This window comes from Hypomesus nipponensis, chromosome 2, assembly GCF_054491055.1.
Source record: "Hypomesus nipponensis isolate SF chromosome 2, ASM5449105v1, whole genome shotgun sequence".
In the NCBI taxonomy this organism is placed as follows: Eukaryota; Metazoa; Chordata; class Actinopteri; order Osmeriformes; family Osmeridae; genus Hypomesus; species Hypomesus nipponensis.
In genome coordinates, this window is record NC_140362.1 from 22,125,001 (window position 1) to 22,140,000 (window position 15,000).

The 15,000-nt window shown below is 52.9% G+C and overlaps 1 protein-coding gene across 1 annotated transcript in view; it reads right to left on the reverse strand.

The window, feature by feature from the left end:
- kcnn3 (potassium intermediate/small conductance calcium-activated channel, subfamily N, member 3) overlaps nt 1-15,000 on the reverse strand; it is a 37,489-nt gene that overhangs the window by 16,702 nt on the left and 5,787 nt on the right. Inside the window, exons 4-5 of the mRNA XM_084669179.1 lie at nt 10,097-10,192; nt 1,195-1,491 (exon numbers count right to left, since the gene is read on the reverse strand). Coding sequence (XP_084525305.1) covers nt 1,195-1,491; nt 10,097-10,192 — 393 coding nt within the window. The remainder of the gene's footprint in view (nt 1-1,194; nt 1,492-10,096; nt 10,193-15,000) is intronic.

Genomic DNA, 15,000 nt, shown 5'->3' on the forward strand with positions numbered 1-15,000 from the left:
ATGAACGACTCGTCATCTGGACTGAAAGGCCCCAGCTGTTGATAAGACTGCTAGCTGCGCTTCTGGGCCCCAACACTCCACTCATGACCTCCTGAACGATTTTAATACCCTCTCTCTCTCTCTCTCTCTCTCTCTCTCTCTCTCTCTCTCTCTCTCTCTCTCTCTCTCTCTCTCTCTCTCTCTCTCTCTCTCTCTCTCTCTCTCTCTCTCTCTCTCTCTCTCTCTCTCTCTCTCTCCCTCCCTCCCTCCCTCCCTCCCTCCCTCCCTCCCTCCCTCCCTCCCTCCCTCCCTCCCTCCCTCCCTCCCTCCCTCCCTCTCTCTCTCTCTCTCTCTCTCTCTCTCTCTCTCTCTGTCTCCCTCTCTCTCTCTCTCTCTCTCTCTCTCTGTCTCTCTCTCTGTCTCTCTCTCTCTATCTATCTGTGTGTGTGTAGTTACAGTAATGCTGTGTCAGTCACAGCATTTCATATATATTCATATAACGCCATGCACATTATCTTCTTGCTGTCAGGTCTTCTCTGACTAAATTGATTTATTCTACACAATCTTTTTTCAACTTATTCCACTCTTATCTCACAATTTAGGCTCACTCCTTATCGCAAAACCCAGTTCCTTCTCTAAATACCCACTTCCTCTCTCTCCCTCTTTCACCATCTTTGGGGAGTGAGAGATGGAGAGGAAGATGACAGATGAAAGGAGACAGGAGAGTGGAGAGACGAGGCTAGAATAGACCTGCGAGGACGAGGACAGGAAGAGGGGGGGGGGGTCAAATAAAATAAAAAGAGAGAGAAATCAAGGAAAATGGAGCGATGAGAGAACAAGAGGGTTCCCAAGTGAGGGGCTCCGAGGTGGACATGGAGGGGCTCCGAGGTGGACATGGAGGGGCTCCGAGGTGGACATGGAGGGGCTCCGAGGTGGACATGGAGGGGCTCCGAGGTGGACATGGAGGGGCTCCGAGGTGGACATGGAGGGGCGGAGATGGACAACACGTTCTAATCCCTCTCTCACCTTGTAACCTTCCTTTTACAGAAGGTCCCTTGACAACTTATAAAAGACCTCCGAGGGCTCTGGTCCAGCTTCAAACCCTTTCAACACCTTTCTATCTATATTCACACACCTTGACCACATGCGCACACACATGCGCACACACACACACACACATGCGCACACACACACACATGCGCACACACTTCCCACCTTGTTGAGGGCCCCTATGCTCCTGGAGGAAGCGTCGGTGAACAGCTTGCTGTGCAGCAGCATGACACGGGCGATGAGATAGAGGCGCAGGAACATAGGCACGCTGAGCACCATGTCGAGATCGGCCTCTGCCTGCGAGGGCGCGTAGGAGAACGCCAGCCGCGCCCGCCACTGGAACTTGAAGTCCCCGGGAACAGGGTGCACCGCCGACACCAGCAGCTCCAGGCCAATCAGCAACACCCGCTCCATCGTCATGGCAATGCGCCAGTCGTCCGCCCCGTTGTCGATGACGAAGAGCTGGAGGGGGAGAGATGAGGTCATCATCATCATCAGGGTGGGATTGGTGTGATTATTATAATCATCATCCTCCACCAGTGTTTGCTGCAACAACGCTCGTCGCGGTGTTGATAACCCTCAATCTGACACAGGGAACCAGAGAATATGTTCCATCATCTACCACTTGTTCCAGAACCTCCTCTATTGCATCATCCTCCTTCTGGCCAAGGCAGTCTGGCTCTATCATATCACTCATATTGAACTAGACATGCCAACTCACACACACTCTGCCTTAAATGAACTACTTTCCTAATGATCACAATCACAGTATAGTTCATGTTTCTGTTGTCTCTTGTTTCTGGCAGCATGTAAACGAGCCTTTGGCGCGGAGCCTTTAGTTGCTGTCGTATCCCCCTGCTGCTGTGTGTGTTCTTAATTGCTGTGGTTACTGTCGTCATGGGGAAGGTTCCATCATGGACCCTCCTCATCAGAGAGGGGAGAGAGGGGAGAGCACGCTGAGGGGAGAGCACGCTGAGGGGAGAGCGGGGGAGTCCCCCTCAAGCTGAGCTCAGCAGATGCTTCTACCCCTCCTAGCAGGTCACCCTCACCAGGTCACCCTCACCAGGTCACCCTCACCAAGTCACCCTCACCAGGTCACCAGGTCACCCTCACCAAGTCACCAGGTCACCAGGTCATCCTCACCAGGTCACCAGGTCACCCTCACCAGGTCACCAAGTCACCCTCACCAGGTCACCCTCACCAGGTCACCCTCACCAGGTCACCCTCACCAGGTCACCAGGTCACCAGGTCACCCTCACCAAGTCACCCTCACCAGGTCACCCTCACCAAGTCACCCTCACCAGGTCACCCTCACCAGGTCACCCTCACCAGGTCACCCTCACCAGGTCACCAGGTCACCCTCACCAGGTCACCCTCACCAGGTCACCCTCACCAAGTCACCAGGTCACCCTCACCAGGTCACCCTCACCAAGTCACCAGGTCACCCTCACCAGGTCACCCTCACCAAGTCACCCTCACCAGGTCACCCTCACCAGGTCACCAGGTCACCCTCACCAGGTCACCAGGTCACCAGGTCACCCTCACCAGGTCACCCTCACCAAGTCACCAGGTCACCCTCACCAGGTCACCCTCACCAAGTCACCAGGTCACCCTCACCAGGTCACCCTCACCAAGTCACCCTCACCAGGTCACCCTCACCAGGTCACCAGGTCACCCTCACCAGGTCACCAGGTCACCAGGTCACCAGGTCACCCTCACCAGGTCACCCTCACCAAGTCACCAGGTCACCCTCACCAGGTCACCCTCACCAAGTCACCAGGTCACCCTCACCAGGTCACCCTCACCAGGTCACCCTCACCAGGTCACCAGGTCACCAGGTCACCCTCACCAGGTCACCCTCACCAGGTCACCCTCACCAGGTCACCCTCACCAAGTCACCAAGTCACCCTCACCAGGTCATCCTCACCAGGTCACCAGGTCATCCTCACCAGGTCACCAGATGACTCCTCTAATGATGTAATTTATGTGTTCCTGTGAGTGTGTGTGTTCCTGTGTGTGTTCCTGTGTGTGTGTGTGTTCCTGTGTGTGTTCCTGTGTGTGTGTGTTTGTCACTGCATGAATGTCTTTCACAGGTCTGAGCCGAGGGTCAGATGGCATGTGTATTTCTGTAAAGCATGTCACTGCATGTGTGTCATTGCATGCATGTCACTGCATGTGTATTTATGCGTATGAGTGTTTTTTTTTGCAGACCCAGCCTTGTCATGGTGACTGTTGCCAAGGCGACAACATCAAAGACCAGCCAAGCTTAATTAGGAACCCCAGTAAGGGAGAGGCAAAGGGAGGGAGAGAGGAAGAGGGAGAAAGAGAGAGAGGGATCAGGAATCCAGACAGTTATACGAGAGTCAAACAGGGTTCTGTAAGAGGCGTGTAGAGAGGAGATTATTGTGTGTTACAAACATTCATCCATTTCTTTGTGTCTACACACACCGATCATAATTCACTAGTGTTGTCAGCATGCACACCACATGCACACCACATGCACAGCGCTTGCCAGTGTGTGTGACACTGTTTTGCTTTCCATGTCTCCCTCTCCCTCTCCCTCTCCCTCTCCCTCCCCCTCCCCCTCCCCCTCCCCCTCCCCCTCCCCCTCCCCCTCCCCCTCCCCCTCCCCCTCCCTCCCTCCCTCCCTCCCTCCTCCCTCTCTCCCTCTTCATCTCCCTCTCCAAATAAAAAACTGAGGACATTTGGTTTCACACTGGCAGAGAAAATGACCATTCCTCCCTCCCTCCCTCCCTCGCCCCCTCCCTTCTTCCTCCCATACACCTCCACACTCCCTCCCTTTCCTCCATCGCTCTGTTCCTGGCTAAATCGCCACAAGGAAGGACTAAATAATTAAATTCCATTAGGAAGGTAATCTGTCAATGGGAGTGAGTGAGTGCCATTGCCTCAGCGCTGAGGGGGAGGGCTGGAGAGAAAGAGGCCAGTAATCAGGGAGAGCGTCAGCAAGCCAAAACAAAACCTGTCATCTCTCTCAGCCTGTCTCTGAAAACAGGAAGGGAACATGGAATGGCTAGAAAATGGAGAGAGAGAGAGAGGAGAGAGAGGAGAGAGAGAGAGAGAGAGAGAGAGAGAGAGAGAGAGAGAGAGAGAGAGAGAGAGAGAGAGAGAGAGAGAGAGAGAGAGAGAGAGAGAGAGAGAGAGAGAGAGAGAGAGAGAGAGAGAGAGAGAGAGAGAGAGAGAGAGAGAGAGAGAGAGAGAGAGAGAGAGAGAGAGAGGAGAGAGAGAGAGAGAGAGAGAGAGAGAGAGAGAGAGAGAGAGAGAGAGAGAGAGAGAGAGAGAGAGAGAGAGAGAGAGATAGTTTGGAAAGAAAGAAAGAATAGACAGAACGGAGAGAAAGACAAATTATAATGAAATGATTGGAAAAGAAAGACAGGTGAAGGAAGAAGAGAGCAGGAGAGAGAGAGTAACTGAGAACCTGTGAAGACTGGATGGATGAGATGTGTGTCGGTGAAGGTGTGAGGGGGCAGGTGATAGGCTGGGCCAGAGCCTCATGCTGCGCTATGATAGGACACCAAGCCACCAGCCGCAACCAATTCCACCCTTCCAGCCTCAGTCCTCTGCTCTTCACCCTCACACTCTTCCCAGTCCCCGAGACACAGCAAGGCTCTGCTATTGGAGCCTTGCAATCCTTCCACCCCTCCATCTCTTCACGCTCCTCCCTCCACCCCTCCACCCTCCTCCACCCTCCAGCCCCCTCCACCCTCCTCCACCCTCCAGCCCCCTCCACCCTCCAGCCCCCTCCACCCTCCTCCACCCTCCAGCCCCCTCCACCCTCCAGCCCCCTCCACCCTCCTCCACCCTCCAGCCCCCTCAGCCCTGCAGCCCCCTCCACTCTCCAGCCCCCTCCAGCCCCCTCCACCGCCCACCACCCTCCAGCCCCCTCCACCCTTCCCCTTGGGGCCCCAAGGCCGTCGTGTCTCTGTAATCACGTTAAGGCCGTGACTGCAGATGTCTCTCATCACAGAACAAAGCCAGTGCTCACCAGACTCTACCAACAGAACCCTGAGTCTAACGCTCTGTCACACATGCTCACCAGACTCTACCAACAGAACCCTGAGTCTAACGCTCTGTCACACATGCTCACCAGACTCTACCAACAGAACCCTGAGTCTAACGCTCTGTCACACATGCTCACCAGACTCTACCAACAGAACCCTGAGTCTAACGCTCTGTCACACATGCTCACCAGACTCTACCAACAGAACCCTGAGTCTAACGCTCTGTCACACATGCTCACCAAACTCTACCAACAGAACCCTGAGTCTAACGCTCTGTCACACATGCTCACCAAACTCTACCAACAGAACCCTGAGTCTAACGCTCTGTCACACATGCTCACCAGACTCTACCAACAGAACCCTGAGTCTAACGCTCTGTCACACATGCTCACCAAACTCTACCAACAGAACCCTGAGTCTAACGCTCTGTCACACATGCTCACCAGACTCTACCAACAGAACCCTGAGTCTAACGCTCTGTCACACATGCTCACCAAACTCTACCAACAGAACCCTGAGTCTAACGCTCTGTCACGCACACGTGAGACGCACATGCCTACTCACACACTGTCCAGACGTGCTGTTAGTATGCACATACACATGCAACACAGCATGGGGGCCAGGCTACATGTTCCAGAACCTTCCGTTGTGGAGGGGGAACCCTTCCAATCACCAAGGAGACAAAGACACAGAGCTTCTCCACAGGAGACAGTGATGAAGTCAGTAGTAAACAGACACACATATCCAAACACAGACCCACACATCTACACACACACACACGTGGTGATGAAAGCCTTTCTTGGGGCCAGGAAATCCCTTAAAAAGAGAAAAACCAGGGCAACCTACAAACGCACGCACACATCTACACAGAAACACACACACGCACACACACACACACACAGTAGATGACACTGTTTCCTAGACTGTGTCTTCAGCATTGAGGAAAAATCCTTGTCTGTACAGTTACTGTCTGTACAGCTACTGTTTGATGCTGGAGGAGAATATGGGAGAGGTGGAGAGAGAAAGAGAATCTAGGAGGGAGGTCAGAGAAGAAGCAGACAGGATGGCAGTCAGACTGTCACGGTGGTCCTGATGTGCTGGCAATGTTCTGGAAGTCTCCCTCATGCATCTGAACACGCTCTGTCCCGTACGCTGTCTAACAGCAGACAGATGATGTCATGCAGGAAGCAGGATGTGTGAGGCAGAGCCAACTCGCCAGGACTTCACAGGGCTTCCATTGAGGTTGACCGCCCCCCCCCAAGGCAGGATGGATCCTCCATATCTTGCTGGTGCACTGTTCCTCACCCAGGCCTGGTGACTTCCTGGAGGACAGTTGGCCAAACACTGCCGCCCTTGTCTCTCCGTACGCTGGGCCATGGGCTGAAAGCAGGGTGAAAGAGCCTTCTACCGTCTCTCATTGTGGCACTCTTGAAATGCTCTCTTCAAGAAGCTTATGCGCTCATTGGCCACTCATTTACTGTGCATTTATGCTCTCGGTCCAAGGCTCGAGTGCTGGAACATTCTCTCCCTCCCCCCCTCCCTCCCTCCCTCCCTCTCTCTCTCTCTCTCTCCCTCTGTCTCTCTCGCTCTCTCTCTCTCGCTCTCTCTCTCTCTCTCTCTCTCTCTCTCTCTCTCTCCCTCCATCTCTCCCTCTCTCTCTTTCCTTCTGTCTCCCTCTCTCCTTTTCTCTCTCATGATGGTGAGCTAAGATGGCTGCAGTGATTGGACAGTCTGGGAGGACAGCATTAGCTACTTCATCACGGCTGGTCATCCAGTCTGGCCTGTCAGGGCACCCGGCTTATGATGCTATTCCTAATGCTGTGTGTGTGTGTGTGTGTGTGAGAGAGAGAGAGAGAGAGAGAGAGAGAGAGAGAGAGAGAGAGAGAGAGAGAGAGAGAGAGAGAGAGAGAGAGAGAGAGAGAGAGAGAGAGAGAGAGAGAGAGAGAGAGAAAGAGAGAGAGAGAGAGAGAGAGAGAGAGAGAGAGAGAGAGAGAGAGAGAGAGAGAGAGAGAGAGAGAGAGAGAGGGAAGCTGGGTCTTCTACCCCTTATCGCCTGGGGAGAGAAGGCCAGTGGTGAGTTGGAGCTACACACATGCTAACACACATACACACACATACAGACTCTCACTCACACACACACGCACACACACACACACACGCACACACACACACTGCCTTATCACCTCATGAAGGAAACGTGTCCTGGTTGCTCATCATTTCCAAACACATACTTTACCTAGTGGACAGATCGACTAAATCTGTCAACTGTGAGACAATGTCAGGGACTGGAAATAGGACTGGAACTAGGACTGGAAATAGGACTTGGACTAGGACTGGGACTAGGACTGGGACTAGGACTTAAGTCACCTTTGTCACAGAGTCTATGGGGACAGTCATTGACTGATTTAACCTGACACAAGGAGGCACAGAGACCTGCTATGGGGGCTGGAGAAGAGAGAACTGGCAGGATGGAGAGAGTGAGAGAGAGAGAGAGAGAGAGAGAGAGAGAGAGAGAGAGAGAGAGAGAGAGAGAGAGAGAGAGAGAGAGAGAGAGAGAGAGAGAGAGAAAGAGAGAGAGAGAGAGAGAGAGAGAGAGAGAGAGAGAGAGGGGAGGGGGAGAGACAGAGAGAGGGACACAGTGAGAGAGAGAGGAGGCAGAAAGTCAGGGCAGAGGTAAGATAACATAGTAATGAGAAAGAGGAATAGTAATGAGAAAGGGGAATGAGAGAAGATAAAGGAGGTGAAAGGGTTAGGGTTGGGTTAGGTTAGGGTGTGAAAGGGGGGACAAGTAGAAGAGCTGCAGACATCAAGGATAAGAGGAGAGAGGAAGAAGAAGGAGAGAAGGATAAAGCCAACAGAATTGAATTGGACCCAAATTCAGAGGAAGAGAGACCGACATAATCTGATAGAGAGAGCCAGGACAAGGGGATGAGGAGAGAGAGAAAGGGGGTGAGGAGAGAGGCAGAGGGGGTGAGGGGAGGGGGGAGGAGGTGAGGAGAGAGGGAGAGGGGGTGAGGAGATGGGAGAGGGGGTGAGGAGATGGGAGAGGGGGTGAGGGGAGAGGGAGAGGGAGAGGGGGTGAGCAGAGGGGAGAGGGGGTGAGGAGAGAGGGAGAGGGGGTGAGGAGAGAGGGAGAGGGGGTGAGAAAAGAAGGAGAGGGGGTGAGGAGAGGGGAGAGGGGGTGAGGGGAGAGAGGGGGGGGTGTTAAGCAGAGATGAGGAGAGAGAACGCATCTGAAGACAGAAAAAGAGAGGAGGGAGAGAGAGAGAAAAATCCTGTATGAACGACAGCTACCTCAGATAACATCACTCTGATCTCCAGTTCTGCCTTCCCAACAGCCACGGTGTGTGTGTGTGTGTGTGTAATATCTTATTGGATGCAACATACTCCAGAATAATGTGTAATAATCGTCTGTCTGATCTTTATTATACAAAGCCTTTCATTTCCCTCAGCATCACTTGCGGCCGATGGATAAACAGTGTGTGTGTGTGTGTGTGTGTAAACATAGATAAGCCTCCTCATAAAAACACTTGGCACGTTACATGCTAACTGTGGACAGGTAAACATACATTTAGCCAGCAGGCAGTTCAACTTTGAGAAGACAGGAACATGTGTGTGTGTGTGTGCAGACATGTGTGTGAGGTGTTGGAGCCAGTGTGTGTGTGTGTGTGTGTGTGTGTGTGTGTGTGTGTGTGTGTGTGTGTGTGTGTGTGTGTGTGTGTGTGTGTGTGTGTGTGTGGTGGAGGCCGCGGGCCAAGTCTGTCTGCAAGCACATACTGGGGAGTTAGCGGGCTATTAGAGGAGGCGATTTGGGCTAAATCCTCACTTTCCCTAACCCCAGCACAACCCTCCCTCACCTCACCCCTCAAAACCCCTAACTTCATTTAATCAAAAGGAATTATATCTGAGAGATTAACGGAAGACCATTTTATCTCTGTCTCTCTCCCTCACTCTTTCTCTTTCCCTTCTCCCTCTCTCTCTCTCTCTTTATCCCCCTCCCCCTCCCCTGTCTCTGACGTAGCAGAGTGGCAGTGTCACGTGCAGCAGATATGGAGTGGGTGGATGGATGAATGACTGTCTGTGAGAGGCAAGAAGAGAGTGTGTGTGTCCCTACCTGTGACCACTCTCATCAATGAAGGTTTTCTGCTTAGTGGCACAACTCACACACACACACATTCATGTGAAAGACACATGCAGAGAAAGGCGGACACACACACAAACACACAGGCACACACCTGAGTTCGAATACATTAACAAGCAGTCAGCGCTGCAGAGTTAGCTCTGGTACTGGGACACGATTAGAACATGGTGGATTAAGATGGTTCTTAAGGTGCTCTCCTAGATTGAGCCCCAGAGCCATGTTCTAATCATGTCCCAGTACCAGAGCCATGTTCTAATCATGTGTGCCTTCTGAAAGGAACACAAGTGGATTTAAACATGTGCAAACCATCATTTGAAAACCACAGGATCACAAAGCAAATTGTGAATGTGGACTGATGAATTGTGGGATTTGTAAGAGAGGGGTGGTAGATTTCCACAGTGCTTAGCAGGAGGACTACAGTGGAAGACTGGAACACAGACTCTGTACCAGAGTTTTAATGACAAACACTGACAGAGAGACGGAGAAGCATGAAAGCTGATTGATTATGTCTGCCTGATTAATGGATGCCTGTGTACCTGTGTGTGTCAGTCAGTGTGTGTGTATCAAATCATCTGGATTGGCAGGCTTTCTTCTCCCACTAGCATTAAGTGATCCATTAATGACATTAAGACAGAGAATCCACACACCTGGGTTTCAAAGACGCAGTCAAGTGTGTGTGTGTGTGTGTGTGTGTGTATATGTGTGTGTGTGTGTGTGTGTATGTGTGTGTGTGTGTGTGTGTGTGTGTATGTGTGTGTGTGTGTGTGTGTGTGTATATGTGTGTGTGTGTGTGTGTGTATGTGTGTGTGTGTGTATGTGTGTGTGTGTGTGTATGTGTGTGTGTGTGTGTGTGTATATGTATATGTGTGTGTGTGTGTGTGTGTGAGTGTGTGTGTGTGTGTCCTACCTGGACTTCTCGTGCGTGGTAGGCGATGATGAGCCCCAGCAGGATGACTGTAGACAGGCTTATCAGACACTTCAGGGCCAGAGAGTACATGGAGCTCTGAGGAGAGGGTACACACACACACAGCATCAGCACCCTGCACACACACACACACACACAGCATCAGCACCCTGCACACACACACACACACACACACAGCATCAGCACCCTGCACACACACACACACACACAGCATCAGCACCCTGCACACACACACACACACACACAGCATCAGCACCCTGCACACACACACACACACACAGCATCAGCACCCTGCACACACACACACACAGCATCAGAACCCTGCACACACACACACACACACGTCACACTGTACAGACACACACTGCACAGATACACACACATACTGTTCAGCTACACACACATATGCAAAAACACACAGGCAAAAGCACACAAATCCATGTAGTGACGCACTCTAACTTGAACACGTGCTTGGAGATCATGCATAAACATCACAGAGGGATTTTTCACAGTACATTTGGAGCAGGATAGAAACAGACCTCAGGAACCAAACCTAGATCTTCCACAAACAGATCTGTTCCCCCCTGAACTGTGGGCTGGCAGGGCTTGGGGCTGGTTGAACTGGGGGCTGGCAGGGCTGGGGCCTGGCTGAACTGGGGGCTGGCAGGGCTGGGGGCTGGCTGAACTGGGGGCTGGCAGGGCTGGGGGCTGGCAGGGCTGGCAGGGCTGGGGGCTGGCAGGGCTGAGGGCTGGCAGGGCTGGGGGCTGGCTGAACTGGGGGCTGGCAGGGCTGGGGGCTGGCAGGGCTGGGGGCTGGCAGGGCTGAGGGCTGGCAGGGCTGGGGGCTGGCTGAACTGGGGGCTGGCAGGGCTGGGGGCTGGCAGGGCTGAGGGCTGGCAGGGCTGGGGGCTGGCTGAACTGGGGGCTGGCTGAACTGGGGGCTGGCAGGGCTGGCAGGGCTGGGGGCTGGCAGGGCTGGGGGCTGGCAGGGCTGGCAGGGCTGAGGGCTGGCAGGGCTGGGGGCTGGCAGGGCTGGCAGGGCTGAGGGCTGGCAGGGCTGGGGGCTGGCAGGGCTGGGGGCTGGCAGGGCTGGAGGCTGGCAGGGCTGGGGGCTGGCTGAACTGGGGGCTGGCAGGGCTGGGGGCTGGCTGAACTGGGGGCTGGCTGAACTGGGGGCTGGCAGGGCTGGCAGGGCTGGGGGCTGGCAGGGCTGGGGGCTGGCAGGGCTGGCAGGGCTGAGGGCTGGCAGGGCTGAGGGCTGCCTGTCTCTGTCTACCTGCCTCTCTCTGCCTGTCTCTCTCCTTTCCTGTCTCTCTCCTGTCTGTCTCTCTGCCTGTCTCTCTCCTGTCTGTCTCTCTGCTTGTCTCTCTCCTGTCTGTCTCTCCTGTCTGTCTCTCCTGCCTGTCTCTCTGCCTGTCTGTCTCTCTCCTTTCCTGTCTCTCTCCTGTCTGTCTCTCCTGCCTGTCTCTCCTGTCTGTCTCTCTGCCTGTCTCTCTCCTGTCTGTCTCTCTGCTTGTCTCTCTCCTGTCTGTCTCTCCTGCCTGTCTCTCTGCCTGTCTGTCTCTCTCCTGCTACTGCTGGAACTCCTGTCTGAGTTTGACCCTTCCTGTAGTGTTCAAGTCAAATACACACAACCAGCATTCAGATAAACACATGCACAATCACACACACACGCACACACGCTCACTTCAAAAGAAATCACGCTGTTTTTTCGATCACCCTACTTTGCAGTCATGGGAAGTGGAGGGATGAAGAACTAAGCACAGACAGAACAGTTAGTGTGTGTGTTGAACTGCACGCACCATAGACACAGTGAATCATTTGGTGCTGATGAGGCATTAGGGTCACAACCTGCACATCACATTGACCTCTGGGGTCACTCTGGGTCACTCTGGGTCACTCTGGGGTCACTCTGGGTCACTCTGGGGTCACTCTGGGTCACTCTGGGGTCACTCTGGGTCACTCTGGGTCACTCTGGGTCACTCTGGGGTCACTCTGGGTCACTCTGGGGTCACTCTGGGTCACTCTGGGTCACTCTGGGTCACTCTGGGGTCACTCTGGGTCACTCTGGGTCACTCTGGGTTACTCTGGGTCACTCTGGGTCACCCTGGGTCACTCTGCTCTGGCTTGAGAGGTGCCGCTGTTTCTGGGTTTATTTCCTTTTCTTTCTCTGTCACTAAGGATGACATGTAGCCAATTAATACGTCTGTGTGCACAATTGTTTGTTTCACCACGTTTCTGTCTGGGTAGTGTGTGTGTGTGTGTGTGTGTGTGTGTGTGTCTGAATGGGGATCATAGCCATAATCATATTTACATTAATCTCTACTTCAGGCTTTGCCCACATACACTCACACACACAGACAGACACACACACAAACAAACAAACAGACACACACATCTTCCTAATCCGCAGCAATACCCTCCTTCATTTGCATATTCAGTCTTCCTGTAACTATCACACTCTGAAGGGATTGGTTACTAGACTGAGTGTACTTTACTCTCAACCTTTTATATAACACACACACACAGACACACACACACACACACCTTATAAACCAGAGATTAGGGTTCCACTACATGGACCAGGCTGATGAAGCTACTCTTGGTTGTGTTGGACCCAGACAGAAGAAACGCTTCTCTTCTTTGTGACATTAGTACGTTTTCTTGCCTGAATCTCTCTCGCTCGTTCAGCCTTCCTCTCCCCATAATGGGTTGTTTTTCTGGGAGCAAAACCTTTCAATCTGACAGGTGTAAGATTAAACAAAAGCTCAATTGGTTTGGGGTAAAACACATGAAATAAGTAATGTGCGCTGAATGAGTCAGCTGTACATAACTGACATGTGTTGTCATTGTGACAGAGAGCCAGTGTGTTCTACACCTTCGACACCTCCTCTGAGTCGTCACATTCTCTTCTTCTTCTTCTTCAAGTGTGGCCATGTGTGTCCGTATGGACCTGTGATTAGCAGGTATTGACTGAAGGCTGGGTGGACACCATGCAGAGCTAACATGCTTTCTGAGGTCTATCAGTATTGACACATGAACCATCTCCAATTTCCCCTCTCTCTCCCCCTCTCTCTATGTCTCTCTCTTCCTCCCTCTCTCTATGTCTCTCTATGTCTCTCTCTCTCTATGTCTCTCTATGTCTCTCTCTCTCTATGTCTCTCTATGTCTCTCTCTCTCTCGCCACATTAAAAAAGGGGTTCCCCATCCCTGCTCCCCTTGCCAGACTCCCTCCAGTCTGAAATAGCCCTTCATTACAGCTCACAAGCATATGGCACTGACACACTCGTCACAAACATACAATTGCTGCTTTTTCTAAACACATTTATAATAAGGGTGTGTGTAGATGCTGAGAGTCATCCATGTGTGTTTTGTGCATTTGAGTGTGTGTATGTGTGTGTGTGTGTGTGTGTGTGTGTGTGTGTGTGTGCTGTATTTGCCCTGGGGGTCTCTTCCTGTCAGCATGGGTTCCTTGCAATCAGTCTCCAGGGAAACAGGCACCACACTGGAAAGGGAACAAACCTCCCCAGAGCAACACCCTCCAGCTCCAACACACACACCTTAACTCCCACACGCTTACACACACAATTAGACACCAGCACACACAAACTCAAGTACACACTGACAGACGAACACACACTCCATTACACAAGGACACTGCACGATGCTCCTGCACACCCAATGACACCCAGGGACAGAGGCAGGGACGTCCACATGTAACGGGTATGTAACGGACGTGGGCTTGCAAGCTCTGTCAGAGGCATTCGTTCAAGCTATTCGTTGATGCGGTTGGCCCATCACATACCTGAGGAGTGAGTTTCACCAGTTCACACCGGTTACACACACACTGACACACTCAGGTAGGTAAACACTAACAGGTGGAATCATTGCTGAGATGACGAAGCATAATACATAAGGCATACGTCCCCTGCACCCACACACCCTACAGCACTCACACACTAACACATGATACTCCACAGTGACACTGATGTTCAAGTGGGGAGTACTATAGGATTGAGAATGGGTTGAAAGGCTCTTCTGGTTAACGTTTGATGTCAGCTGTAAACTTGAAGTGGCAGTAGCTGAGGAGAGGAGAGGAGAGGTGAGGTGAGGAGGAGAGGTGAGGAGAGGTGAGGAGAGGTGAGGAGGTGAGGTGAGGTGAGGTGAGGAGAGGTGAGGAGAGGTGAGGAGGTGAGGCGAGGTGAGGTGATGTGAGGTGAGGAGAGGAGAGGTGAGGTGAGGAGAGGAGGAGGTGAGGAGAGGAGAGGTGAGGAGAGGTGAGGAGAGGAGAGGAGAGGAGAGGAGAGGAGAGGAGAGGAGAGGAGAGGAGAGGAGAGGAGAGGAGAGGAAAGGAGAGGAGAGTTGAGGAGAGGTGAGGAGAGGAGAGGTGAGGTGAGGAGAGGAGAGGTGAGGAGAGGAGAGGTGAGGTGAGGAGAGGTGAGGAGAGGTGAGGTGAGGAGGTGAGGAGGTGAGGAGGTGAGGAGAGGTGAGGAGAGGTGAGGAGTTGAGGAGAGGTGAGGAGAGGTGAGGAGAGGTGAGGAGGTGAGGAGAGGTGAGGAGAGGTGAGGAGAGGTGAGGAGGTGAGGAGAGGTGAGGAGAGGTGAGGAGAGGTGAGGAGAGGTGAGGAGGTGAGGAGAGGAGAGGTGAGGAGGTGAGGAGAGGAGAGGTGAGGAGAGGAGAAGAGAGGTGAGGAGAGGTGAGGAGAGGAGGTGAGGAGAGGTGAGGAGAGGAGGTGAGGAGAGGTGAGGAGAGGAGGTGAGGAGAGGTGAGGAGAGGTGAGGAGGTGAGGAGAGGTGAGGAGAGGTGAGGAGAGGTGAGGAGAGGTGAGGAGAGGTGAGGTGAGGAGAGAGCTAAGCAAACCAGAGGTAAGAAAGAGGTGAGGATGG